The sequence below is a fragment of the Anolis sagrei genome, chromosome 8 (assembly GCF_037176765.1).
Source record: "Anolis sagrei isolate rAnoSag1 chromosome 8, rAnoSag1.mat, whole genome shotgun sequence".
Taxonomy (NCBI): Eukaryota; Metazoa; Chordata; class Lepidosauria; order Squamata; family Dactyloidae; genus Anolis; species Anolis sagrei.
This window is the reverse complement of record NC_090028.1, coordinates 43,383,881-43,411,068: the sequence shown is the minus strand read 5'-3', so window position 1 is coordinate 43,411,068 and position 27,188 is coordinate 43,383,881. Positions and strand designations below refer to the sequence as shown.

The window sequence follows — 27,188 nt, the reverse complement described above, 5'->3', positions numbered from 1 at the left end:
GCCAAACTTCCCACACAGAGCTCCCATGCCCAACAGAAAATACTGTGTTTTCTAATGGTCTTTCGTGACCCCTTTGACACCCCCTCCTGACCCCCAGGTTGAGAAACGCTGCTCTAGAACATGGCCATATAGCCCGAAAAAACCTACAACAACCCATTCTGGCTATGGTTTTAAACTCTTCAAAAGAAAGCCTTGTAGCACCAGTTGCAGAAACCCCATTGGTTTGTGGTGCAGGCTGTGCCTAAGCATTGTGAATGCACACATTTCAAAGCCATTCTTTGTGATGATGCCATTCTCATGCAACCCAGCCTCTTGTTTGTGACTCTCCAGACCAAATATCTGCCTTGCCAATAAAACCAAACCAACTTGTTATGACTGTAGGAGAGTGCTACTGCTTTATTTCTGTTGAATGTTGTGCTGGTTCAGTTGCAAATACAAGTTGCTCCTCCGTTCCCCATTTTAAAACATTTTCACCCACAAAGAACACCAAGCGTTTTCTCCCTCAACGAATGACCGAGGTCTCTCTCTTTCTCTCTCTCTCGGTGAGACCTGATAAAGGGGCTCGTGAGAGAGCGGAGGACACCTTTTGCACCTGCGCTATTTACAGGTAACGGATGCCACATGTTAGCACCAGCTGGAGGCATTGGAAGAAAGACAACACACGGGAAAGGAAAGGCTAGGCAAGGGGGCAGAGTCCTTCGGGTCCGGTCAGTTGCTGCCTTCAGCGTCCAGCATGTGATTCCTTGCCTGCAATGAAATAAAATGCCTTATATGCTTGAGGCAGAACTCTGCATATGCTATAGATTCACACACAGTTCAATGTTGTTGATACTGAATTTTACTCAAAGAGTAGCTTACTATCCGCCAGAGTTGCCAGTCGAACTAAGGTGCTGGGATCCTGTTCCTTTAATGCAGTGGTTCTCCACCTTCCTAATGTCGTGACCCCTTAATACAGTTCCTCATGTGGTGGGGACCCCCAACTATAAAATTATGTTCGTTGCTACTTCATAACTGTAATCTTGCTACTGTTATGAATCATCATGTAAATATCTGATATCCAGGATGCATTTTTATTCACTGGACCAAATTTGGCACAAATACCCAATATGCCTAAATTTGAATACTGGTGGGGTTGATTGTGTCATTTGGGAGTTGTAGTTGCTGGGATTTATAGTTCACCTACAATAGAAGAGCATTCTAAACTCCACCAACGATGGGACTGAACCAAACTTGGCACACAGAACTCCCATGACCAACAGGAAATACTGGAAGGGTTTGGTGGGCATTGACCTTGGGTTTTAGAGTTGTAGTTCGCCTACATCCAGAGAGCGCTGTGGACTCAAACAATGATGGATCTGGACCAAACTTTGCAAGGATATTCAGTATGCCAAAATATGAACACTAGTTGAGTTTGGGGAAAATAAGACCATGACAGGGTTGTTGTAGGTTTTTCTGGGTTATATGGCCATGTTCTCTCCTGACGTTTCGCCTGCATCTATGGCAAGCATCCTCAGAGGTAGTGAGGTCTGTTGGAACTAGGAAAAAGAGTTTATATATCTGTGGAATGACCACGGTGGGACAAAGGACTCTTGTATGCTGGAGCTAGGTGTGAATGTTTCAACTAACCACCTTAATTAGCATTTGATGGCTTGGCAGTGCCTGGGGGAATCTTTTGTTGAGAGGTGATTATATGTGCAGCTGTGGACAAGAAGTCTCCATAGGGACCACCAAACACAGCATTGCCCAAACACGAATCCAGGAACATGAAAGGCACTGCAGACTACTTCAACCAGAGAAATCAGCACCTGAGGAACCAACCTGGACACAGCAGATTATCGGAGAACACAGAAATGCTGGACCACTCTCACAACCACCATGTCAGGCTACACAGAGAAGCCATTGAAATACACAAGAAGCATGTGGACAATTTCAACAGAAAGGAAGAGACCATGAAAATGAACAAAATCTGGCTACCAGTATTAAAAAACTCTAAAATTACAACAGCAAAACAGCAGAGAGGAAACAACTAGGCACATCTTAACACCTCTCAACAGAATATTTTCCCAGGCTCAGCCAGGCCTTCAAATGCTAATGAAGGTGGTCAGCTGAAACACTCACACCTAGCTCCAGCAGAGAGTCCTTTGTCTCACCTTGGTCATTCCACAGATATATAAACCCTTTTTCCTAGTTCCAACAGACCTCACTACCTCTGAGGATGCTTGCCATAGATGCAGGCGAAACGTCAGGAGAGAATGCCTCTAGAACATGGCCATATAACCCGGAAAAACCTACAACAACCCAGTGATTCTGGCCATGAAAGCCTTCGACAATACAAGACCTTGACGTTTGTTATATTTCATTAAAGTCTAGAAGAAGTCCTTTCTCTGCTCAAGCAATTGCACATCACACGTCGAGATCGAGGTAGCTACGAGGTACAATATTTTTGTCCGTGTAGACAACCCTCTACGTGTGAAATTCACACTCCACTCACCTTGTGGGATATCCACTCTGGTGTTAATTGAATTTCCAAATAATAATAATAATAATAATAATTTAAAAACCCTGTAACCTTAAGAGTTATTTTTCCGTTTTGCAGTTCTTCTTCCAGTGGATGGACTTGAGTCTCGCTACTTACCGCCTCTTCGGTGTCCGTGCTCTCTTCCGCGCTGTCATCATCCTGCTGAGGAGCGGGACCCTCGTATTCGGTGCCGGTCTTCCTTTGGGCCAGGGTCCCTGCGTGGCACGAAGCCTCTCCACTCCCCCGGGATTTCTTACTGCTTTCCCTGGAACCTGTCCAATGAGAAGAGCTCGTGTCAGGAGAGTCCGGCGATCCGTTCACCTTACATAGAATCATAGAATCCTAGAATCCAAGAGTTGGAAGAGACCTCCTGGGCCATCCAGTCCAACCCCATTCTGCCAAGAAGCAGGAATGTTGCATTCAAATCACCCCTGACAAATGGCCATCCAGCCTCTGCTTAAAAGCTTCCAAAGAAGGAGCCTCTACCACACTCCCCCCGGGGCAGAGAGTTCCACTGCTGAACGGCTCTCACAGTCAGGAAGTTCTTCCTCATGTTCAGATGGAATCTCCTCTCTTGTAGTTTGAAGCCATGGCTCCATTGCGTCCTAGTCTCCAAGGAAGCAGAAAGGAAGCTTGCTCCCTCCTTCCTGTGGCTTCCTTTCACATATTTATACATGGCTATCATATCTCCTCTCAGCCTTCTCTTCTTCAGGCTAAACATGCCCAGTTCCCTAAGCCGCTCCTCATAGGGCTTGTTCTCCAGACCCTTGATCATTTTAGTCGCCCTCCTCTGGACACATTCCAGCTTGTCAATCTCTCTCTTGAATTGTGGTGCCCAGAATTGGACACAATATTCCAGGTGTGGTCTAACCAAAGCGGAATAGAGGGGTAGCATGACTTCCTTAGATCTAGACACTATGCTCCTATTGATGCCTGAGGCCAAAATCCCATTGGCTTTTTTTGCCGCCACATCACATTCCTGGCTCATGTTCACCTTCCTCTCCACGAGGACTCCAAGATCTTTTTCACACGTACTGCTCTCGAGCCAGGCATTGTCCCCCATTCTGTATCTTTGCATTTCGTTTTTTCTGCCAAAGTGGAGTATCTTGCATTTGTCCCTGTTGAACTTCATTTTGTTAGTTTTGGCCCATCTCTCTAATCTGTCAAGATCGTTTTGAATTCTGCTCCTGTCCTCTGGACTATTGGCTATCCCTTCTCTTCTTCCTCTGCTGCCTCATCCTAGACCAATGGATCTCAACCTTCCTGATGCCATGACCCCTTCATACAGTTCCTCATGTTGTGGTGACCCCCAAACATAGAATCATTTCTGTTGCTACTTCATAACTGTAATTTTGCTATTGTTATGAATTGTAATGTAAATATCAGATATGCAGGATGTGTTTTCATTCACTGGACCAAATTTGGCACAAATACCCAATACGCCCCAATTTGAATATTGGTGGGCTTGGGGGAGAGTTGTCATTTGGGAGTTGTAGTTGCTGGGATTCGTAGTTCACCTACAATCAAAGAGCATTCTGAACTCCACCAACAATGGAATTGAACCAAACTTGGCACACAGAACTCCCATGACCATCAGAAAATACTAGAAGGGTATGGTGGGCATTGACCTTGAATTTTGGAGTTGTAGTTCACCTACATCCATACAGCACTGTGAACTCAAAGAATGATGGATCTGGACCAAACTTGGCATGAATACTCAATATGGCCAAATGTGAACGCTGGTGGAGTTTGGGGAAAATAGACCTTGACATTTGGGAGTTGTAGTTGCTGGGATTTATAGTTCACCTACAATCAAAGAGCATTCTGAACTCCACCAACAATGGAATTGAACCAAACTTGGCACACAGAACTCCCATGACCAACAGAACATACTGGAAGGGTATGGCGGGCATTGACCTTGAATTTTGGAGTTGTAGTTCACCTCCATCCAGAGAGCACTGTGGACTCAAAGAATGATGGATCTGGACCAAACTTGGCATGAATACTAAATACTCAATATGTCCAAATGTGAACACTAGTGGAGTTTGGGGAAAATAGACCTTGACATTTGGGAGTTGTAGTTGCTGGGATTTATAGTTCACCTACAATCAAAGAGCCCCTTGAACCCCACCAATGATAGAATTGGACCAAACTTCCCACACAGAACCCCAATGACCAGCAAACAATACTGTGTTTTCAGATGATCTTTGGCGACCCCTCTGACACCCCCTCGCGACCCCCCAGGGGTCCCGACCCCCAGGTTGAGAAACACGGTCCTAGACCTTCAAAGGTCGTGTCAGCAAAGTGTAAACTATGGCAAGTTCTACCAAGCTAGTAAGGCTTCCGGTATGGCAAATGTGGCAGGAGGGGTTCCTTTAGTTTATTGAGTAATGGCTTGCAAATCTCTTGTTTCAATTCAATGCTCTCAGCAGACAAAGATTTTGCAGACTTCTATACTCAAGCTGACTCAAGGCTTCACTGCCTTCTAACTTCTAACACCGACTTCTGCATTCTAACCCACTCAAGCCTTAACTGTCATTCCTCAATTATCATTTTGATATTGACAAAATTGAGATATTTACTCTAAGCTGGAATGTGTCCAAAGGAGGGCGACTCAAAGAATCAAGGGTCTGGAGAACAAGCCCTATGAGGAGCGGCTTAAGGAGCTGGGCATGTTTAGCCTGAAGAAGAGAAGGCTGAGAGGAGATATGATGAGAGCCAAGTATAAGTATGTGAGGGGAAGTCATAGGGAGGAGGGAGCGGATCAAGGGTCTGGGGAACAAGCCCTATGAGGAGCGGCTTAAGGAGCTGGGCATGTTTAGCCAGAAGAAGAGAAGGCTGAGAAGAGACATGATGGGGGCCATGAATAAATATGTGAGAGGAAGTCATAGGGGGGGAGGAAGCAGATCAAGGGTCTGGAGAACAAGCCCTATGAGGAGCGGCTTAAGGAGCTCGGCATGTTTAGCCTAAAGAAGAGAAGGATGAGAGGAGACATGTGAGGGTCATGTATAAGTATGTGAGGGGAAGTCCTAGGGAAGAGGGAGCAGATCAAGGGTCTGGGGAACAAGCCCTATGAGGAGCGGTTTAAAGAGCTGGGCATGTTTAGCCTGAAGAAGAGAAGGCTGAGAGGAGACATGATGAGGGCCATGTATAAGTATCTGAGGGGAAGTCCTAGGGAGGAGGGAGCAAGCTTCCTTTCTGCTTCCCTGGAGACTAGGACACAATGGGACAATGGCTTCAAACTACAAGAAAGGAGATTCCACCTGAACATGAGGAAGAACTTCCTGACTGTGAGAGCTGTTCAGCAGTGGAACTCTCTGCCACGGAGTGTGGTGGAGGCTCCTTCTTTGGAGGCTTTGAAACAGAGGCTGGATGGCCATCTGTCAGGGGTGATTTGAATGCAATATTCCTGCTTCTTGGCAGAATGGAGTTGGACTGGATGATGGCCCAGGAGGATTCGATGATAGTATGACTATTTTTTTTTGTCGTTTCAGGAGTGACTTGAGAAACTGCAAGTTGCTTCTGGTGTGAGAGAATTGGCCGTCTGCAAGGACGTTGCCCAGGGGACGCCCGGATGATTTTTGATGTTTTTATCATCCTTGTGGGAGGCTTCTCTCATGTCCCCCAGCATGAGGAGCTGGAGCTGAGAGAGGGAGCTCATCCGCCTCTCCTGGATTCGAACCTGCGACCTGTCAGTCTTCAGTCCTGCCGGCACAGGGGTTTAACCCACTGCGCCACCGTGGGCTACAGTATGACTATGAGAGCTGTTCAGCAGTGGAACTCTCTGCCCGGAGTGTGGTGGAGGCTCCTTCTTTGGAGGCTTTTAAACAGAGGCTGGATGGCCGTCTGTCAGGGGTGATTTGAATGCAATATTCCTGCTTCTTGGCAGAATGGGGTTGGTCTGGATGGCCCAGGAGGATTCGATGATAGTATGTCTGTGAGAGCTGTTCAACAATGGAACTCTCTGCCCTGGAGTGTGTTGGAGGCTCCTTCTTTGGAGGCTTTTAAACAGAGGCTGGATGGCCATCTGTCAGGGGTGATTTGAATGCAATATTCCTGCTTCTTGGCAGAATGGGGTTGGTCTGGATGGCCCATGAGGATTCTATGATAGTATGTCTGTGACAGCTGTTAATCAGTGGAACTCTCTGCCCCGGAGTGTGATGGAGGCTCCTTCTTTGGAGGCTTTTAAACAGATGGCCATCTGTCAGGGGTGATCTGAATGCAATATTCCTGCTTCTTGGTAGAATGGGGTTGGACTGGGTGGCCCAGGAGGTCTCTTCCAACTCTTTGATTCTATGATTCTACGATCTAGGGTTGATCTGTGCAGGAAAGGATTGTGAGACTGTCCATGTCCCTATACCACGTTTCGTGGGCTGCTCATATCAGTAAACAGATCCTGGAATCCAGAAGTGCCACCACTCACCCGCGCTGTGTTCTCGCCGCTGATCCATCCGATCCAGGCTCTCCAGCAGGTTGTCCACCTGGACCTTGATCTGGCTCAATTCCCCTTTGATGGAGTGCAGCTCTTCTGCTCGTACTGGAAGGGAAAGATGGTGATTGGATAACCTGCTCAACAAAACAGCATTAGAAGTTTTGCCACTGTAAACACAAGGCAAGAGAGATGTCACCTATATGTACGAGGGTTGAATGAAAAGTAATGCCTCCACCCAGCCAGTACTTGCCGCATACCAGTACTTTCCATCACTTTGGCTCCCAAAGACCATGACGACCCCCATCAAAGACGGATCAATGACAAACTTGACACACAGAGCCCCCATGAGCCACTCTACATCCTGGTGCGCTTTGGAGGAAGATGGACCATGGATGATGGGACTTTCAGTACCTCCACTCACTTTCTGAGACCAGTGCGATCCAAACCAATGACAGATCAGGACCAAATTTGGCACACAGAGCCCCCATGACCCATTTTACGTCCTGGTGTGGTCTGAGGGGGGAATGACCATGGACGATGGGACTTGCATATGGGAGTTGTAGTTCACCTGCACCCACTAAACGCAGCTGAAATTGTATCTAGACTAAACTTGAAGCACAGACAACCAATACCTTTCTGAAATCCCCTGTGTGCCGCTGGGTCCCCAAGCTAGCGTTATAATAAAGTCAGAAAGCGTGTTGACGCTGAATGCTGGAAGTGGCCCGTGATACCAAAATCTCTTGAGGCCTCCGCCCCGAAACACTCACGTTTTGTGTGTCCTGCTGTGGAACCACTTCCTCTGGAGCCCGTGTGCGTGGCCAGGCCGGTCTTGGCCCCATTCCCCAGGTGGCCTCGCCTGGTTTTGTCAGGGATGCGAGTGATGAGCGGAGGGATCTTCTGGTATTCACAAACTCTGCAGGAAAAGAGAGGAGGAGAAGGGCTCGTTTCCACACGAGGATTCACTCACGTGGGCAAGAAGTGAGGGTACACCTTCCGAAGGAGGGAGACCAAGCCTACCTGTATGGCAAATCATCTTTGTAGATGTCGTAGTCCAGGTCGCAGCTGAAAGCAAGAAGGAGAACAATCATCATTGTGTTGTTGTAGGTTTTTTCCAGGCTATATGGCCATTGTCTAGAGGCATTCTCTCCTGACGTTTCGCCTGCATCTAGCTTACTGTTGACCTATGCAGCCCGAAAGACAGTTGCACCTCTCAAGTAGGAAAACGTCGCTACCACTTTATGCGAGGAGACTAATTTAATTAATTGACCACACCATAAAATCCTTCCAGCAGCGTACAGAAGAATGAGGAAGTGCCCCCGACCATTAGTAGTCTAGCTTGCTGTTGACCTATGCAGCCCAAAAGACAGTTGCATCTGTCAAGTAGGACATTTAGATACCGCTTTCTGCGGGGAGGCTAATTTAACTAATTTACGACACCATAAAAACCTTTGAACTGGATTACATGGGTCTACACTACCACTGGGCCGTGGCTCAGCTAGGTAGTAGCCTGCATGAAATCACTACTGACCGAGAGGTCGTGAGTTCGAAGCCAGTCCGGGTTGGAGTGAGCTCCCGACCATTAATAGTCTAGCTTGCTGTTGACCTATGCAGCCCAAAAGACAATGGCATCCATCAAGTAGGAAATGTAGGTACCGCTTTATGTGGGGAGGCAAATTTAACTAATTTACCACACCATAAAAACATTCCAGCAGCGTACAAAAGAATGAGGAAGTGCTCCTAACCATTAATAGTCTACCTTGCTGTTGACCTATGCAGCCCGACATCTATCTTTTTCCCCCCAAGGGAAACTGAATACCTAAGGCAACCGAAGACAAGTAAAATTAGTGCTGAAACAATATGTCAATCTATATAAATAAAAATGTCATGTTCGTTTGTGGGATTAACAGAACTCAAAAACCACTGGGTGAATTGACACCAAATTTGGACACAAGACACCTAAGAACTCAATGTATGTCCTTCACTCATAAAAACACTGAAAAACACAGCAGAAGGGACTTTAAAAGCCCCCAAAAGCTAAATGACGGAAAGCTAAATGACAATACAGAAAAAAGGGAAGGAAGAGGGAGGGAAGGGGAGGAAAAAAAGAAACAAAGAAAGAAAAGAAAGAGGGAAGGAAAGAAAGAAGGAAAGGGAAAAGGAAGCATGGAAGGAAAGAGAGAGGAAGGAAGTAAAGAGTTACAGAAGGAAGAAAGGAGAGAAAGAGGGAGGGAAAGAAAAAGGGGGAAAGGAGGAAAGTTGGAGAAGGAAGGAAGGAGAGAAGGAAAGAAAAAAGGGAAAGAAGGAAGGAAAGAGGGAATGAAGGAAGGGGGAAGATGTAAAGAAAGAGGGAGAGAAGGAAAGAAGGAAAGAGATAAGGAAGAAAAGAAAGACAGCAGAAGAGAAAGAAAAAGGGGAAGGAAGGAAAGAGACAGAGAAGGAAGGAAGGAGAGAAAGAGGGAGGGAAAGAAAGAAGCAAAGAGGGAAGGAAGGAAGGAAAGAGGTAGAGAAGGAAGAAAGGAGAGAAAGAGGGAGGGAAAGAAAAAGGGGAAGGAAGGAAAGTTAGAGAAGGAAGGAAGGAGAGAAGGAAAGAAAAAAGGGAAAGAAGGAAGGAAAGAGGGAGTGAAGGAAGGGGGAAGATGTAGAGAAAGAGGGAGGGAAGGAAAGAAGGAAAGAGAGAAGGAAGAAAACAGGCAGCAGAAGAGAAAGAAAAAGAGGGAAGGAAGGAGATAGAGAAGGAAGGAAGAAGAGAAGGAAAGAGGGAGTGAAGGAAAGAGGGAAAGAAGAGAAAGGAGAGAAAGAGGGAAGGTTGGCCACAGCAATGCATGGCGGGTACAGCTAGTAAATAAATAAATAATGCGGATAATCTGGATTTTAAATGGCAGTGTATATAAAGTGTTATACCTGGACACAAACAAAAGAAATGTCATGGAGGAGGAGGAGGATGTGTGACAACCCTATTATTATTACACACTTCTATCCCTGCTGTTGGAAAGTTGTTATCATCTTGTGTATGGGGGGGTGGGGGTGGGGAGAGCATGGGAGCCAAGTTGCTGGAGAAATGCTTGGAATGCTTTGCAGAATAATTGCCATTTTCCAGCACGCATCCTCCGGGAAGCTTCACACTCAGTGCGAGCTGCCTCCGCTGTCAATCTCTGGAGCCCACGTTTATGCTTCCACGCCAAAAGGAAAGGGTTTTGTGCCGCTTCGCCCCTATTTGTGCAATCTGCAACCATCACAGGGAAAGAGGACAGGAGCAGGATTCAAAGCGATCTTGACAGATGAGAGAGATGATAGGCCAAAACTCACACAATGAAGTTCAACAGGGACAAATGCAAGAGACTCCACTTAGGCACGAAAAACGAAATGCAAAGAGACAGAATGGGGGACAATGCCTGGCTCGAGAGCAGGACGTGGGGAAAAGATCTTGGAGTCCTCGTGGACAACAAGTTAAACATGAGCCAACACTGTGATGTGGCAGCAAAAAAAGCCAATGGGATTTTGGCCTGTATCAAGAGGAGCCTAGTGTCTAGGTCCAGGGAAGTCCTGCTCCCCATGCTCTATTCCGCCTTGGGTAGACCACTTTACCTGGAATATTGTGTCCAATTCTGGGCACCACAATTCAAGAGAGATATTGACAAGCTGGAATGTGTCCAGAGGAGAGCGACTCAAAGGATCAAGGGTCTGGAGAACACGCCCTATGAGGAGCGACTTAAGGAGCTGGGCATGTTTAGCCTGAAGAAGAGAAGGCTGAGAGGAGATATGAGAGCCATGTATAAATATGTGAGAGGAAGCCACAGGGAGGAGGAGGGAGCAAGCTTCCTTTCTGCTTCCTTGGAGACTAGGACACAATGGAGCAATGGCTTCAAACTACAAGAGAGGAGATTCCATCTGAACACGAGGAAGAACTTCCTGACTGTGAGAGCCGTTCAGCAGTGGAACTCTCTGCCCTGGAGGGAATGTGGTGGAGGCTCCTTCTTTGGAAGCTTTGAAACAGAGGCTGGATGGCCATCTGTCAGGGGTGCTTTGAATGCAATAGTCCTGCTTCTTGGCAGAACGGGGTTGGACTGGATGATGGCCCAGGAGGTCTCTTCCAACTCTTGGATTCTATTATTATTATTATTATTATTATTATTATTATTATTATTATTAAGCAGAGGCTGGGTGGCCATCTGTCAGGGGTGCTTTGAAGGCAATATTCCTGCTTCTTGGCAGAATGGGGTTGGACTGGATGATGGCCCAGGAGGTCTCTTCCCACTCTTTGATTCTATTATTATTATTATTATTATTATTATTATTATTATTATTATTATTAAGCAGAGGCTGGGTGGCCATCTGTCAGGGGTGATTTGAATGCAATATTCCTGCTTCTTGGTAGAATGGGGTTGGACTGGATGATGGCCCAGGAAGTCTCTTCCAACTCTTGGATTCTATTATTATTATTATTATTATTATTATTATTATTATTATTAAGCAGAGGCTGGATGGCCATCTGTCAGGGGTGATTTGAATGCAATATTCCTGCTTCTTGGTAGAATGGGGTTGGACTGGATGATGGCCCAGGAGGTCTCTTCCAACTCTTGGATTCTAGGATTCTATGACACGTCCCTGCCAGAACAGCCATCTCATTGTCGAAGGCTTTCATGGCCGGAATCACTGGGTTGTTGTAGGTTTTTCCGGGCTATATGGCCATGTTCTAGAGGCATTCCCTCCTGACGTTTCGCCTGCATCTATGGCAAGCATCCTCAGAGGTAGCGAGATCCATCGCATTGCTTGCGCCTTCACCTCACGGATGCTGGCGCATTCATCTTCTAAAATAGGTGCCACATCGGCCAAAGTAGCTTTTGGAAATTCCCCCCCCCCCCCCCAAAACTCCTTTGCCTGGGATGTGCTCGTCAGCCCCCCCCCCCCCCGGTACCCAAAGGGTGCTGAGGGCCAGGGAGTGCTCCTCCTCGTCGCCCCCCCCCCCCCCCGAGTCGTGGAACAAAGGGGACGATGGCATTTCAGAGAGATTTCACAATGGCTTACTCCTGGCCAGCAATAGCAACAGCCCTCCTTTAAAGGCATGGCGGAACGGCACATTGGCAGCGACAAGGAGAGCGGAAGCCAGGAATTCCAGAAAAGCGACTCTCGTGCAGCTATTGTTTGCTCCTCCGAGTTATTTTGGGACTCTTTGTTCAGTCCTTTTGTTTCCGTTGCTTCGACCAGTAGCCTCAACGTTTGGCTTCTTTTTCCGATCTGAGCATGGACGTGCAACAGCACTCCTCTAATTCAAGTCATGAATGCACCCAATTCAAGGTGCAGGTGCTTACCTACAAAGCCCTAAACGGTTTAGGACCCGCCTACCTGCGTGTACGAACGCACACGATCTCTTCGTTCATCTGGAGAGGCCCTGCTCACGATCCCACCTCCATCGCAAGCGCGATTGGTGGGGACGAGGGACAGGGCCTTCTCAGTGGTGGCCCCTCGACTCTGGAACTCACTCCCCAAGAACATTAGGCATGCCCTAATTCTGGCAGTATTTAATGTGGTTGTTCCAGTGTGCCTTCCCAGAATAAGGAAATCCAAGCAATGTGTCCCTAATCGCACTTTACTAGTGATCTAGGATTGTCTGCTCGCTCCATCTCTCTCCAAATACCTATCCTAGTTATATGTCACCTTGTCATGCCCAGCATCTTTAAAATTTTAATTATGACATTTGGCCCTGCCATAGGTTTTTAATGCGTCGTGGTGTTATTGTTACTGTTTATTGCTTTGTTTATGAGTTTATTTATTGTCTGTGTTGTTGTTGTGGTTTCTTATTGATGTATTTGGGCTCGGCCTCTTGTAAGCCGCACCGAGTCCTTCGGGAGATGGTAGCGGAGTATAAATAAAGGATTATTATTATTATTATTATTATTATTATTATTATTACCGATCTGAGCATGGACGTGCAACAGCACTCCCCTAATTCAAGTCATGAATGGGATTAATGACTAGAGGAAGATGTGATGATTACAATTAGGCCAGTGGTTCTCCATCTTCCTCATGCCGGGACCTCTTCATTTGTTTATTTATTTGCTTACTTACTACATTTATATTCCGCCCTCTCAGCCCACAGGCGACTCGGAGCGGTTTACAGTCAATATCAAAGACATAAAATGCAATTTAAAAACAATCCATTTAAATATTAAACCAAGTAAAACAATCAATATCAATAAAAACAGATATCAATTTGAGTCTCCTAGTTAAAAGCATTATCCAATAACATCGTCGAGTCGTTCCGTTTTTCTCCATGGCTGTTATATTGTGTCTGTAAACGCTTGCTCAAAGAACCACGGGGCCGATCTAATATCCCTAGGGAGGGCGTTCCATAGCCGAGGTACCACCACCAAGAAGGCCCTGTCTCTTGTCCCCGCCAACCGTACTTATGACGAAGGTGGGATCAAGAGCATGGCCAAGTCAGACATCCTAAGGTACAGTTCTTCCTGTTGGGATGACCCCCAACCACGGTTCTTCCTGTTGTGATGACCCCCAACCATAACATTATTTTCGTTGCTACTTCATAACTCTCATTTTGCTACTGTTATGAATCGTAACGTAAACATCTGTTCTCCATCGTGGTCAACTGTGAATTGCACATATAGTATTTCCTGCCATATGTGCGAATTCACAGGTGACCACTCGGAGAAACGTGTTTACAGGTAAGCAACCCTTACTTCTTCATGGTGGTCAACTGTGAATCGCACATATGGCAGGAAATACCATATATGTGAATTCACAGGTGACCACTCGGAGACACATGGTTACAGGTAAGCAACCCATACATAGGCAGGATGTATTTTCATTCACTGGACCTAATTTGGCACAAATACCCCATACCCACAAATTTGAATACTAGTGGGGTTGGGGGGAGGGATTGATTTTGTCATTTGGGAGATGTAATTGCTGGGATTTATAGTTCGCCTCCAATCAAAGAGCATTCTGAATTCTACCAACAATGGAATTGAACCAGTCTTGGCACACAGAACTCTCAAGATCAACAGAAAATACTGGAAGGGTTTGGTGAGCATTGACCTTGAGTTTGGGAGTTGTAGTTCACCAACATCCAGAGAGCACTGTGGACTCAATGATGGATCTGGACCAAATTTGGCACAAATCTTCAATATGCCCAAATGTGAACACTGGTGGAGTTTGGGGAAAGTAGACCTTGACATTTGGGAGTTGTACTTGCTGGGATTTATAGTTCACCTACAATCAAAGAGAATTCTGAACTCCACCAAGGATGGATTTGAACCAAATTTGGCACAAAGAACTCCCATGACCAAAAGAAAACACTGGAAGGGTTTGGTGGGCATTGACACAAGGGTTGAACCCACTGCGACACGCCGGGCTCCGTTCATACAAGTGGTATTTATACAACTACAAACATCTATATAAATACAAATGCAATGTTCGTTTGTGGGATTACCATAACTCAAAAACCGCTGGCCAAATTGACACCAAATTTGGACACAAGACACCTATTAGGCCAATGAGTGACCATCATTCATAAAAACACTGAAAAACACAGCAGAAGGGACTTAAAAAGCCAAAAAATAAAAAAAAATACATTGCAACACATTTGCAAAACCACATATATAAACACAACCACACATCTATACACAAATATGTACCACACATACATATACACACACAAAACACATATACACGGTTTGGGCCACAGCAATGTGTGGCAGGGGAGGGCTAGTATGGCTCTAAAATGCATACAGTTTGACACAATCAATTCAACCGGATGTTCCTGAGTCCATTTGATTCTCTCCTAATTCTGAGCAGGTACTTCTTTCTTCTTTTGTCTTCAGGCACCACTAAATAAACCGGACCATTTCCCAAATACAAGGGTTGCTTTGTTTTTTTGTTGTTGTTAGTCTTCAGCAGATGACAATTTCATCTACCGCTTGAACTCAACAGTTTAGCACAAATGGAAAACCAATAATAATAATAATAATAATAATAATAATAATAATAATCGTTTATTTATATACCACTCTATCTCCCCGAGGGAGACTCAGGGCGGTTCCCAAGACAACATCACCAAAGTATACATTCTGACGGGATATCTCCAGTCAAAAGACCCTTCAGAATTTAGGAAAGACTGGGAACCCTTCAAAAGGTTTCACAAGCATGGCTGGCGGGGATGAGAGATAGGGCCTTCTCGGTGGTGGCTCCCCGGCTGTGGAAGGCCCTTCCCACAGACATTAGATTAGCACCATCTCTAATGGTATTCCGCAGGAAAGTGAAGACCTGGTTATTTGTGCAGGCGTTCGAATAATTTAGTGCAATGATTGGTAATGACATAGGAATGGAACAATGGATGACGAATCTGGATCGTGTTTTTTAGTGATGAGACGCTAGTGAATGGTTATTATAGTAATTGTGTACTAACTGTGTATTAGATTAGGTTGTTAAATGTGTTTTTATATTGGTGCATTGAATTTTGCTGTTTCCTGTGTGCTGTAAACCGCTGTGAGTTGCCTCCGGGCTGAGAACAGCGGTATAGAAGTAAAGTAAATAAATAAATAAAGTAAATAAAGGCTATTTCAACATGGGGATTCCAAGGAGCATAGTGTCTAGATCTAGGGAAGTCATGCTACCCCTCTATTCTGTTTTGGTTAGACCACATCTGGAATATTGTGTCCAGTTCTGGGCACCACAGAGAGATATTGACAAGCTGGAATGTGTCCAGAGGAGAGCGACTAAAATAATAAAAGGTCTGGAGAACAAGCCCTATGAGGAGCGGCTTAAGGAGCTGGGCATGTTTAGCCTGAAGAAGAGAAGGCTGAGAGGAGATATGATAGCCATGTATAAGTATGTGAGAGGAAGCCACAGGGAGGAGGAGGGAGCAAGCTTGTTTTCTGCTTTCCTGGAGACTAGGACGCAATGGAACAATGGCTTCAAACTACAAGAGAGGAGATTCCATCTGAACATGAGGAAGAACTTCCTGACTGTGAGAGCCGTTCAGCAGTGGAACTCTCTGCCCCGGAGGGAGTGTGGTGGAGGCTCCTTCTTTGGAAGCTTTTAAGCAGAGGCTGGATGACCATCTGTCAGGGGTGCTTTGAATGCAATATTCCTGCTTTTTGGCAGAATGGGGTTGGACTGGATGGCCCATGAGGTCTCTTCCAACTCTTTGATTCTATGATTCTATGATTCTATGATTCTAGGGCGGTTCCCAAGCAACATCACCAAAGTATACATTCTGATGGGATATCTCCAGTCAAAAGACCCTTCAGAATTTAGGAAAGACTGGGAACCCTTCAAAAGGTTTTTAGAAGGAAAGGCTATTTCAACATGGGGATTCCAAGACTGACTAATACAACATCCCTATTTTCATCAAATAGTTTGACTTCCTTCTGAAGAAAGAAATGATGAGGAATCACTAAGTTCTTGTGGGTTTTTTCGGGCTATATGGCCATGTTCTAGAGGCATTTCTCCTGATGTTTCGCCTGCATCTATGGCAAGCATCCTCAGAGGTGAGGTTGAAGACCTCTGAGGATGCTTACCATAGATGCAGGCGAAATGTCAGGAGAAATGCCTCTAGAACATGGCCATATAGCCTGAAAAAACCCACAAGAACTTAGTGATTCCAGCCATGAAAGCCTTCGACAATACATTGATGAGGAATCCTTTGTGGCTCTTTTGGTGTGACTTCCTTTTCCATGGAATATGTGTTATGGTGAAACTCCTGAGATGTGAATACTATGTAGATGTTTAGAAAAGGGATTATGTATGGTTGTCCAGAAAAGAAAGGGAAGGGAGAAAAAGGGGGGCAAAAAGAAAAGAAAAGGGAAAGAATTTCAAAAAAAGAAATATGTAATACTATGTGGACAAGCTGGAATGCTATAAAATAGAAAAAAAAGTGATTCCTGGAAATGTTAAATATGTTGGCATAATGCTAATGAAACATTTGATTATGGTTTTGGACATCTTTCATGGGGTTTGGGGAAAATAGACTTTGGCATTTGAGAGTTGTACTTGCTGGGATTTATAGTTCACCTACAATCAAGGAGCATTCTGAATCCCAACAATGAATTGGGCCAAACTTCCTACACAGAACCCCCATGGCCAACAGAAAATTTTCTGATGGTCTTTGGCGACCTCTCTGACACTCCTTCATGACCCCCCCCCCCCGGGGTCCTGACCCCCAGATTGAGAAACACTGGTTTAGGGCTTTATAGGTCATGACCTGCACCTTGAATTTGGCTCGGCAACTTATCGGCAGCCAGTGAAGCTGTTTTAATAGGGGCATTGTATGCTCCCTATAGTTTGCTCCAGTAAAGAGCCCGACTGCTGCCCGTTGTACCAGTTGAAACTTCCGTGCTGTCTTCAAGGGCAGCCCCACGTAGAGCACATTGCAGTAGTCCAGTCTGGATGTAACCAAGGTATGGACCACCCTGGCCAAGTCAGACATTACAAGGTATGGTTGCAGCTGGTCACAGCTGGCGCACAAGTTTGAGTTGTGCAAAGGCCCTCCCAGCCACTGCCAACACCTGAGCATCAAGTGACAGTGTTGAATCCAGGAGGACCCCCAAAGCCAAGATGGTGTGGCTCAAACGGTTAACAGCAGAGCGATCGGTAAGTGAGAGCAAATACTTACGAATACAGGCTTCCGCTGTGTTGCCTCTTCTGACCAGGCCTGGAATGGCTCAGCTTAGGTTCCCGCGCCATGTCTAGATCTGGGCAAAAGGAGAATCACGTGAGAGGGAAACTGCAGAGCAGAAAAGAAAGCAAGCACAAAGGTATCCACTGAGCAAAAGAAATTATGCCGTACGATGGCTGGTCTCAACTGGGTAGGTGAACTGGGCTGCTGTGTGTTTTCTGGGCTGTATGGCCATGGTGGGATGGGCATCCCAAACTAGCTTGTCTCTCTCCTGAGGAATCTGTACAAGGACCAAGTAGCAACAGTCAGAACTGACCACGGAACAACAGAAGGGTTCAAGATTGGGAAAGGCATATGGCAGGGTTGTAGACCCAACCTATTCAACTGGTATGCAGAACACATCATGCGAGGATGTGCGGGGCTTGATGAATGCAAAGCTGGGGTGAAAATGGCTGGAAAAAACATTCACAATCTCAGATATGCAGATGACACCACTTTGATGGCCGAAAGCGAGGAGGAGCTGAGGAGCCTTTTCATCAAGGTGAAAGAAGAAAGTGCAAAAGCTGAGTTGCGGTTAGACATCACAAAACCCAAGACGATGGCAACCAGACTGACTGAGAACTGGGAAATAGAGGGAGAAAATGTGGAGGCCGTGACAGGGTTTGTATTTCTAGGTGCAAAATTGAGTGCACAGATTCCTCAGGAGAGAGACAAGGTGATGTGGTATGCCCATACCACCATGGCCATACAGCCCAGGTGCAAAAATGAGTGCAGATGCAGAGTGCATCCAGGAAATCAGGAGACGTTTCCTTCTTGGGAGGAGAGTAAGGACCCATCTCAATAAAATAGTGAAGAGTAGAGACATCACACTGGCAACAAAGATCCATTGCCTAGTCAAAGCCATGATATTCCCTGTAGTCACCTAAGGATGCTGCCAGTCACTTCTGGTCGCTTCTGGAGTGAGAGAATCAGCCATCTACGATGACGTTGCCCAGGGGACGCCCGGATATCTTGCAATCCTGCGAGGAGGCTTCTCTCATGTCCCAGTGTGGAACACATCTCACCACGCTAAAACAGTGGATGTGGCTCTGAATGAGACATGCCACAATATCACGGGGTGTCTGCGCCCTACACCACTGGAGAAAGTACACTCTCTAGCTGGTATTGCACCACCTGACATCCAATATAGCGGCCAATAGTGAAAGGACCAAGGCAGAGACACCTCCAGCCCATCCCCTGTTTGGGTATCAGCCAGCACGTCAACGACTTGAATCAAGAAATAGTTTTCTAAGATCTACAGAGACACTCGCTGGAACACCCCAGCAAGCGAGAGTCCAAAAGTGGCAGGCTCAAACCCAGAACCTCAACCAATGGCTGATACTGGGCACACAGACTTGGAAGGCGCTCAACAGACTGCGCTCTGGCACCACGAGATGCAGAGCCAACCTCAAGAAATGGGGCCACAAAGTGGAATCCTCGACATGCGAGTGCGGAGAGGAGCAAACCACTGACCACCTGCTGCAATGCACCCTGAGCCCTGCCACATGATGCACAAGGGAAGACCTTCTTGCGGCAACACCAGAGGCACTCCAAGGGACCAGATACTGGTCAAAGGACATTTAATCCACTACCAAGCTTGCAAACTTTGTGTTTTGTCTGTTTGTTAAGAATTTGTTTAAAATGTAATACAATTGTCTGGTTGCTACTGACACGATAAATAAATAAAAGAGTTCACCTACAATCACAGAGCATTGTGAACCAAATTTCCCACACAGAACCTTCATGTGGGCCACAGCAATGTGTGACAGGGACGGCTAGTAAATAAATAAATAAACTGGGCTGCTGTGAGTTTTCTGGGCTGCATGGCCATGTTCCAGAAGCATTCTCTCCTGACCTTTGGGACTTCGAACACGAATGCGAAAGACAGAGAAAGGTTTCTCTTTGGGTAGGTTCTGTATGAGACAGTATGGTCTCCTTGGCATCTGTTCCAAACCTTCTGTGCCTTTCCAAACGTAGTTTGTGTTTTAATATTACTACTGCTGCTACAACTAGGAATATTTTTATTTGTTACCGGCCTCTCCTCATGGCTCAGTCAAAACACATCAACATAAAACGCCGTAACAGCTGCCCAAATAATTTATGCCAGGCGCTGGAAAAGGAAGAGTGACTCTATCTGCAAGTGAATGGTTGATCCAACTGTTTCATTTTGCAGGATTTGAGAAACTGCCTCGTCTCCTTAAAAATAAATCAATACAATGGGTTGTTGTAGGTTTTTCGGGCTATATGGCCATGTTGTAGAAGCATTCTCTCCTGACGTTTCGCCTGCATCTATGGCAAGCATCCTCCAGATGCTTGCCATAGATGCAGGCAAAACGTCAGGAGAGAATGCTTCTAGAACATAGCCATATAGCCCGAAAAACCTACAACAACCCAGTGATTCCAGCCATGAAAGCCTTCGACAATAAATCAATACAATGTTTTCAAAATAATCAGAAGCTTTGTGCAGAATGCATTGGTAGAATATTTAAAAGATTGGCCTGGGGTGGCGTTTAGTGGCTAAAAATAATAGAAAGAAGAGCAAAGTTGCCAAATAATGTAATACAATTAGATCATCTTTGTCTATTATATGTGTGTGTGTGTTTTACAGAATGTTTACAATGATTATAGAATGTTTACGATCTGGCCCAGCCCATGTTCGGATATCAGCCAGCACGCCAACACCTTAAATCACGAAATAGTCTTCCGATTTCATAAAAATGCATATGATAAAATACACAAAATAATAAAATAATACATTTTATTTTTTTCCCCAGGCCCCCTGATTCCCTTGGAAATGCTGGATACCAATATATTTAGAATCAGATGGCCATCCAGCCTCTGTATAAAAGCCTCCAAAGAAGGAGCCCCCACCACACTCCAGGGCAGAGAGTTCCACTGCTGAACAACTCTCACAGACATACTATCTTAGAATCCTCCTGGGCCATCCAGTCCAACCCAATTCTGCCAAGAAGCAGGAATATTGCATTCAAATCACCCCCAATAGATGGCCATCCAGCCTCTGCTTCAAAGCCTCCAAAGATCGAGTCTCCACCACACTCCAGGGCGGAGAGTTCCACTGCTGAACAGCTCACACAGACATGCTATCATAGAATCCTCATGGGCCATCCAGTCCAACCCCATTCTTCAAAGAAGCAGGAAAATCCATTCAAAGCACCCCTGACAGATGGCCATCCAGCCTCTGTGTAAAAGCCTCCAAAGAAGGAGTCTCCTCCACCCTTCAGCGTGGAGAGTTCCACTGCTGAACAGCTCTCACAGACATACTATCATAGAATCCTCATGGGCCATCCAGTCCAACCCCATTCTGTCAAGAAGCAGGAATATTGCATTCCAAGCACCCCCGACAGATGGCCATCCAGCCTCTGCTTCAAAGCCTCCAACGAAGGAGCCTCCACCACACTCCAGGGCAGAGAGTTCCACTGCTGAACAGCTCTCACAGACATACTATCATAGAATCCTCATGGGCCACCCAGTCCAACCCCATTCTGCCAAGAAGCAGGAAAATCGCATTCCAAGCACCCCCGACAGATGGCCATCCAGCCTCTGCTTCAAAGCCTCCAAAGATCGAGTCTCCACCACACTCCAGGGCAGAGAGTTCCACTGCTGAACAGCTCTCACAGACATACTATCTTAGAATCCTCATGGGCCATCCAGTCCAACCCCATTTTGCCAAGAAGCAGGAAAATCGCATTCCAAGCACCCCCGACAGATGGCCATCCAGCCTCTGTGTAAAAGCCTCCAAAGAAGGAGTCTCCTCCACCCTTCAGCGTGGAGAGTTCCACTGCTGAACAGCTCTCACAGACATACTATCATAGAATCCTCGTGGGCCATCCAGTCCAACTCCATTCTGTCAAGAAGCAGGAATATTGCATTCCAAGCACCCCCGACAGATGGCCATCCAGCCTCTGCTTCAAAGCCTCCAACGAAGGAGCCTCCACCACACTCCAGGGCAGAGAGTTCCACTGCTGAACAGCTCTCACAGACATACTATCATAGAATCCTCATGGGCCACCCAGTCCAACCCCATTCTGCCAAGAAGCAGGAAAATCGCATTCCAAGCACCCCCGACAGATGGCCATACAGCCTCTGCTTCAAAGCCTCCAAAGATCGAGTCTCCACCACACTCCAGGGCAGAGAGTTCCACTGCTGAACAGCTCTCACAGACATACTATCTTAGAATCCTCCTGGACCATCCAGTCCAATCCCATTCTGCCAAGAAGCAGGAAAATCGCATTCCAAGCACCCCCGACAGATGGCCATCCAGCCTCTGCTTCAAAGCCTCCAAAGATCGAGTCTCCACCACACTCCAGGGCAGAGAGTTCCACTGCTGAACGGCTCTCTCTCATAATTAGGAAGTTCTTCCTAATTTTCAGGTGGAATCTCCTTTCTTGTAGTTTGAAGCCATGGCTCCATTGCGTCCTAGTCTCCAGGGTAGCGGTTTTCACCTGCCACTTTTGGACTCTTGCTTGCTGGGATGTTCCTGTGAGTATCTCTGTAGATCTTACGAAGCTGTTTCTTGATTTAAGGCGTTGGCATGCTGGCTGATATCTAAACAGCGGACGGACCGGAGATGTCACTGCCTTGGTCCTTTCATTACTAGCTGCTACTTGGTCCAACCTACCAAGGTGCACAGCGGTTGCTCTTCTTGCGGATTCTGAACTTTGCTGCCTCTTTGTGAAACCAGACACATGTTCTTTTCCCACTGCACCCTACAAGAAACTTACCTTGGGCTCCCTAGAAAACCAATGGAACTATGCTCCTGGCTCTCATTTCCTGCAGGGTAAGGCTATAAGCTAAGATAATAATAATAATAATAATAATAATAATAATAATACACTTCATTTATATCCCGCCACCATCTCCCCAAAGGGACTCTGGGCAGTTTACATGTCACTCCAAAGTGAGGCATATCTCATCAACGGTACACAAGTATAAAACAATATCACATAAAAATATATAAAAACCACCACTATCAACACATATAGTAAAATAAAATAACACAATTTTTAAAACTTAGTCCCCAAATTACAAGCAAGATAGGTTCTGTAGGTTTGTTCTTAAGCGAAACTTGTATGTAAGTCGGAACAGGTACATTTTTTTAAGTGTAACCCCAGCCAAAAATATGGAGATCTATTAGCCCCAATGGGCCTCCTGGTGGCATAGCAGATTAAACCACTGAGCTGCTGTATTGCTAATCGAAGTGTTGGCAGTTCAAATCCAGGGAGAGTGGTGAGCTCCCGTTGTCAGCCCCAGCTCCTGCCAAACTAGCATTTCGAAAACATGCAAATGTGAGTAGATAGAATCTCAGAATCCTAGAGTTGGAAGAGACCTCCTGGGCCATCATCCAGTCCAACCCCATTCTGCCAAGAAGCAGGAATATTGCATTCAAAGCACCCCTGACAGATGGCCATCCATTTTATATATGCAGTTACTTCCAAACGCTGACAGATCTGTGATCTCATCATTGTTGGCTGACCCACCACTGAAGGAAATCCCAACTATTCCATGTCATTTTTAATGGAGATATCAACCTTCTCAAGCCTCCTCTCCTTGATGTTTGTCTGTTTATAATGTGTAGTTTTCTTTCCTGAAGTGTAGGTCTTCTTTGGTTTGCAGTTTCCTTAACTCTATCTACTTGAAGCAGTGGGAGGGGCTGCAGACCATGTGACTATTTAGAATGCATTTTTAAACATAGACTCCTAGAGTTGGAAGAGACTTCCTGGGCCATCATCCAGTCCAACCCCATTCTGCCAAGAAGCAGGAATATTGCATTCAAAGCACTCCTGACAGATGGCCATCCAGCCCCTGTTTAAAAGCTTCCAAAGAAGGAGCCTCCACCACACTCCGGGGCAGAGAGTTCCACTGTTGAACGGCTCTCACAGTCAGGAAGTCCTTCCTCATGTTCAGGTGGAATCTCCTCTCTTGTAGTTTGAAGCCATTGCTCCATTGCGTCCTAGTCTCCAGATCAATAGGTACCACTTCTGCAGGAAGGTAACTGCGCTCCATGTAGTCATGCCTATGGCCACATGACCTTGGAGGTGTCTATGGACAACGCCGGCTCTTCAACTTAGAAAAGGAGATGAGCACCAACCCTTAATGGACTTAATGTCAGGGGAAAACCTTTACTCCAACTCCCTTCGATACAATATATTATATTGCAACATTATTAATATTATATATAACATACTAGCACATTGACATTACAATGTTACGATTGATGAAGGCAGATCAGCCACAACATCTGCTTTGAACAGTGCGATCCAAGTCCACACTGTCATAGCATCCCGTTCAGTGTGGATGTTAGAGAGTGGCGTGGGAGGGGTCTTAGAATGGGGGCTTCTTTTTACGTCTGTAGGTAGGCTATCTAGCATAGGTTCCTAATAACAAAGCAGCATTTGCAAGGTTTGCTAAACAGGTTGATTTTCCCCCTGATTTCATTGAAGCGCATCCAAAGCATTTTAATGCAGAGTCCATTGCAAACTCAGCTGACACATTTACTGTGGCCAAAGTTTTGGTATTATGATGATGGTGGGGATGTGTATGTATACCAGGTCTGGCCAAGCTTGGGCCCTCCCTCTCTCCAGGTGTTTTGGACTCCAACTCCCACCATTCCTAACTGTCAATCAGGCCTGGGCAAGCTTGGGCCCCCCTTCCCTCCAGGTGTTTTGGACTCCAACTCCCACCATTCCTAACTGTCAATCAGGCCTGGGCAAGCTTGGGCCCTCCCTCCAGGTGTTTTGGACTCCAACTCCCACCATTCCTAACTGTCAATCAGGCCTGGGCAAGCTTGGGCCCTCCCTCCAGGTGTTTTGGACTCCAACTCCCACCATTCCTAACTGTCAATCAGGCCTGGGCAAGCTTGGGCCCTCCCTCCAGGTGTTTTGGACTCCAACTCCCATCATTCCTAACAGTGCCAATCAGGCCTGGGCAAGCTTGGACCCTCCCTTCAGGTGTTTTGGACTCCAACTCCCACCATTCCTAACAGTGTCAATCAGGCCTGGACAAACTTGGGCCCTCCCTCCCTCCAGGTGTTTTGGACTCCAACTCCCATCATTCCCAACAGTGCCAATCAGGCCTGGGCAAGCTTGGGCCCTCCCTCCCTTCATGTGTTTTGGACTCCAACTCCCACCATTCCTAACAGTGTCAATCAGACCTGGACAAACTTGGGCCCTCCCTCCCTTCATGTGTTTTGGACTCCAACTCCCACCATTCCTAACAGTGTCAATCAAGCCTGGACAAACTTGGGTCCCTCTTCCCTCCATGTGTTTTAGACTCCAACTCCCACCATTCCTCACAGCCTCAGGCCCCTTCCTTATCCCCCTCAGCCGCTTAATGGGGGTAACCAGGCCTGGGCAAACCTGGGCCTTCCCTTTATGTGTTTTGGACTCCAACTCCCACCATTCCTAACAGCCTCAGTCCTTTCCTTATCTCCCTCAGCCGCTTAATGGAGGGTAACCAGGCCTGGACAAACTTGGGCCCTCCCTCCCTCCAGGTATCTTGGCTTCCAAGTCCCACCATTCCTCACAGCCTCGGGCCCCTTCCTTTCCCCCCTCAGCCACTTGAGCTGAGTGCTGGGCTCGTAACCAACGTTAGGCTCTGTTGCCTGTGCGGAGTGCAAGGAAGTTTCCTCTACAGCAGGCTTTGGCCAACTTGGGCCCTCAATCCAGGTGTTTTGGGCTCCAACTCCCATCATTCCTCACAGCCCCAGGCCTTGTGGGAGTTGAACTACAAAACACCTGGAGGGCCAAAATTTGCATACACCTGTTCTACACTCCCCTATAACCTGGTTCAAAGCAGATAATCTGGATTTTATATGGCAGTGTAGATGGGGCCTGAATTAGATGGGGAGATACTACGGAAGGTTAAGTTCCAGTAGTTTTCCAGCTTGTGTTGTGTGATAGTAACTGTGAGGAATGATGGGAGTTGGAGTCCACAACACCTGGAGAGAAGGCGGGCCCAAGTTGGCCCAGGCCTGGTGTGGAGGAAGCTTCCTTGCACTCCGCACAGGCAACAGAGCCTAACTCTGGTTATGGGCCCAGCACTCAGCTTAAGCGGCTGAGAGGGAAAAGGAAGAGGCCTGAGGCTGTTGGGAATGGTGGGAGTTGAAGTCCAAAACACCTGGAGAGCTGAAGGTAGTCTATACCTCCTGTAGAGGAAGCTTCCTTGCTCTCCGCACAGGCAACAGAGCCTAACTCTGGTTATGGGCCCAGCACTCAGCTTAAGCGGCTGAGAGGGAAAAGGAAGAGGCCTGAGGCTGTTGGGAATGGTGGGAGTTGAAGTCCAAAACACCTGGAGAGCTGAAGGTAGTCTATACCTCCTTTAGAGGAAGCTTCCTTGCTCTCCGCACAGGCAACAGAGCCTAACGTTGGTTATGGGCCCAGCATTTGGCTTAAGCGGTTGAGGGGGGAAAGGAAGGGGCCTGGGGCTGTGAGGAATGGTGGGAGTTGGAGTCCACAACACCTGGAGGGAGGGAGGGAGGGAGGGCCCAAGTTTGCTCAGGCCTGCTCTAGTGCCAGCAGTAGGGTGAATGGGCTTCATCAGCTATGGTTTCTGCTGGCTGAAGTGCATCGCCTTGCCTTCAAAACAAACACGGGGGGGGGGGGGGGGGGGGGAGGAAGGGAGCTGGGGCTGTGAAGAATGCTGGGAGTTGGAGTCCAAAACACCTGGAGAGAGGGAGGGCCCAAGTTTACCCAGGCCTGGTGTAGAGGAAGCTTCCTTGCACTCCACACAGGCAACAGAGCCTAACATTGGTTATGGGCCCAGCATTTGGCTTAAGTGGATGAGTGGGGAAAGGAAGGGGCCTGAGGCTGTGAGGAATGGTGGGAGTTGGAGTCCAAAACACCTGGAGAGCTGAAGGTGGTCCATACCTACTATAGAGGAAGCTTCCTTGCACTCTGCACAGGCAACAGAACCTGATGTTGATTATGGGCCCAGCATTCGGCTTAAGCGGATGAGGGGGAAAAGAAAGGGAAGGGGCCTGAGGCTGTGAGGAATGGTGGGAGTTGGAGTCCACAACACCTGGAGGGAGGGAGGGCCCTAGTTTGCTCAGGCCTGCTCTAGTGCCAGCAGTAGAGTGAATGGGCTTCATCAGCTACGGTTTCTGCTGGCTGAAGGACCTATCCTCGCCTTCAAAACAAACACACTGGGTGGGAAGAGAAGGGGCCTGAGGCTGTGAGGAATGCTGGGAGTTGGAGTCCAAAGCACACGGAGGGGGGGGGGGGGGGGAGGGCGGGAGGTTGCCCAGGCCTGCTGGACAGCGGGCTTTCTCTCCCACAAAGAGGGGTGGGGGCCGCCCTTCTCTCGCGGGATGATGCCGTGTCGGAGTGGAGACCCCCAAAGCCCGTCGCAGGGCGCAGAAGACTCACCCCGCCAGGCGCCTTCTGCTTCTTCTCCGGGGCCAAAAAGCGTCATGCCCCCCCGAGGAGGGGAGGGGAGGGGGCGGAGGAGGGGGCTGCCCTGGAGACCCTCGGTCTTCTCTCGAAGCCCCAGAAGCGAGGACGGAGGGAGGGAGGGAGGCAGCCGGGAAGGCAGGCCGGGCGGGCAGGCGG

General features: G+C 47.2%; 1 protein-coding gene across 1 annotated transcript; it reads right to left on the bottom strand.

Moving 5' to 3' along the window:
• Positions 1-366: 366 nt before the first annotated feature.
• On the bottom strand, positions 367-27,188 carry LOC132783261 (heterogeneous nuclear ribonucleoproteins C1/C2-like). The gene is made up of 7 exons (XM_067471141.1): positions 27,006-27,188; positions 17,581-17,659; positions 7,968-8,012; positions 7,718-7,863; positions 6,942-7,055; positions 2,636-2,790; positions 367-747 (listed from the first exon to the last, which is right to left on the bottom strand). The coding sequence occupies exons 1-7, from the start codon at positions 27,049-27,051 to the stop codon at positions 709-711; spliced, it is 624 nt and encodes a 207-aa protein (XP_067327242.1). The 5' UTR covers positions 27,052-27,188; the 3' UTR covers positions 367-708.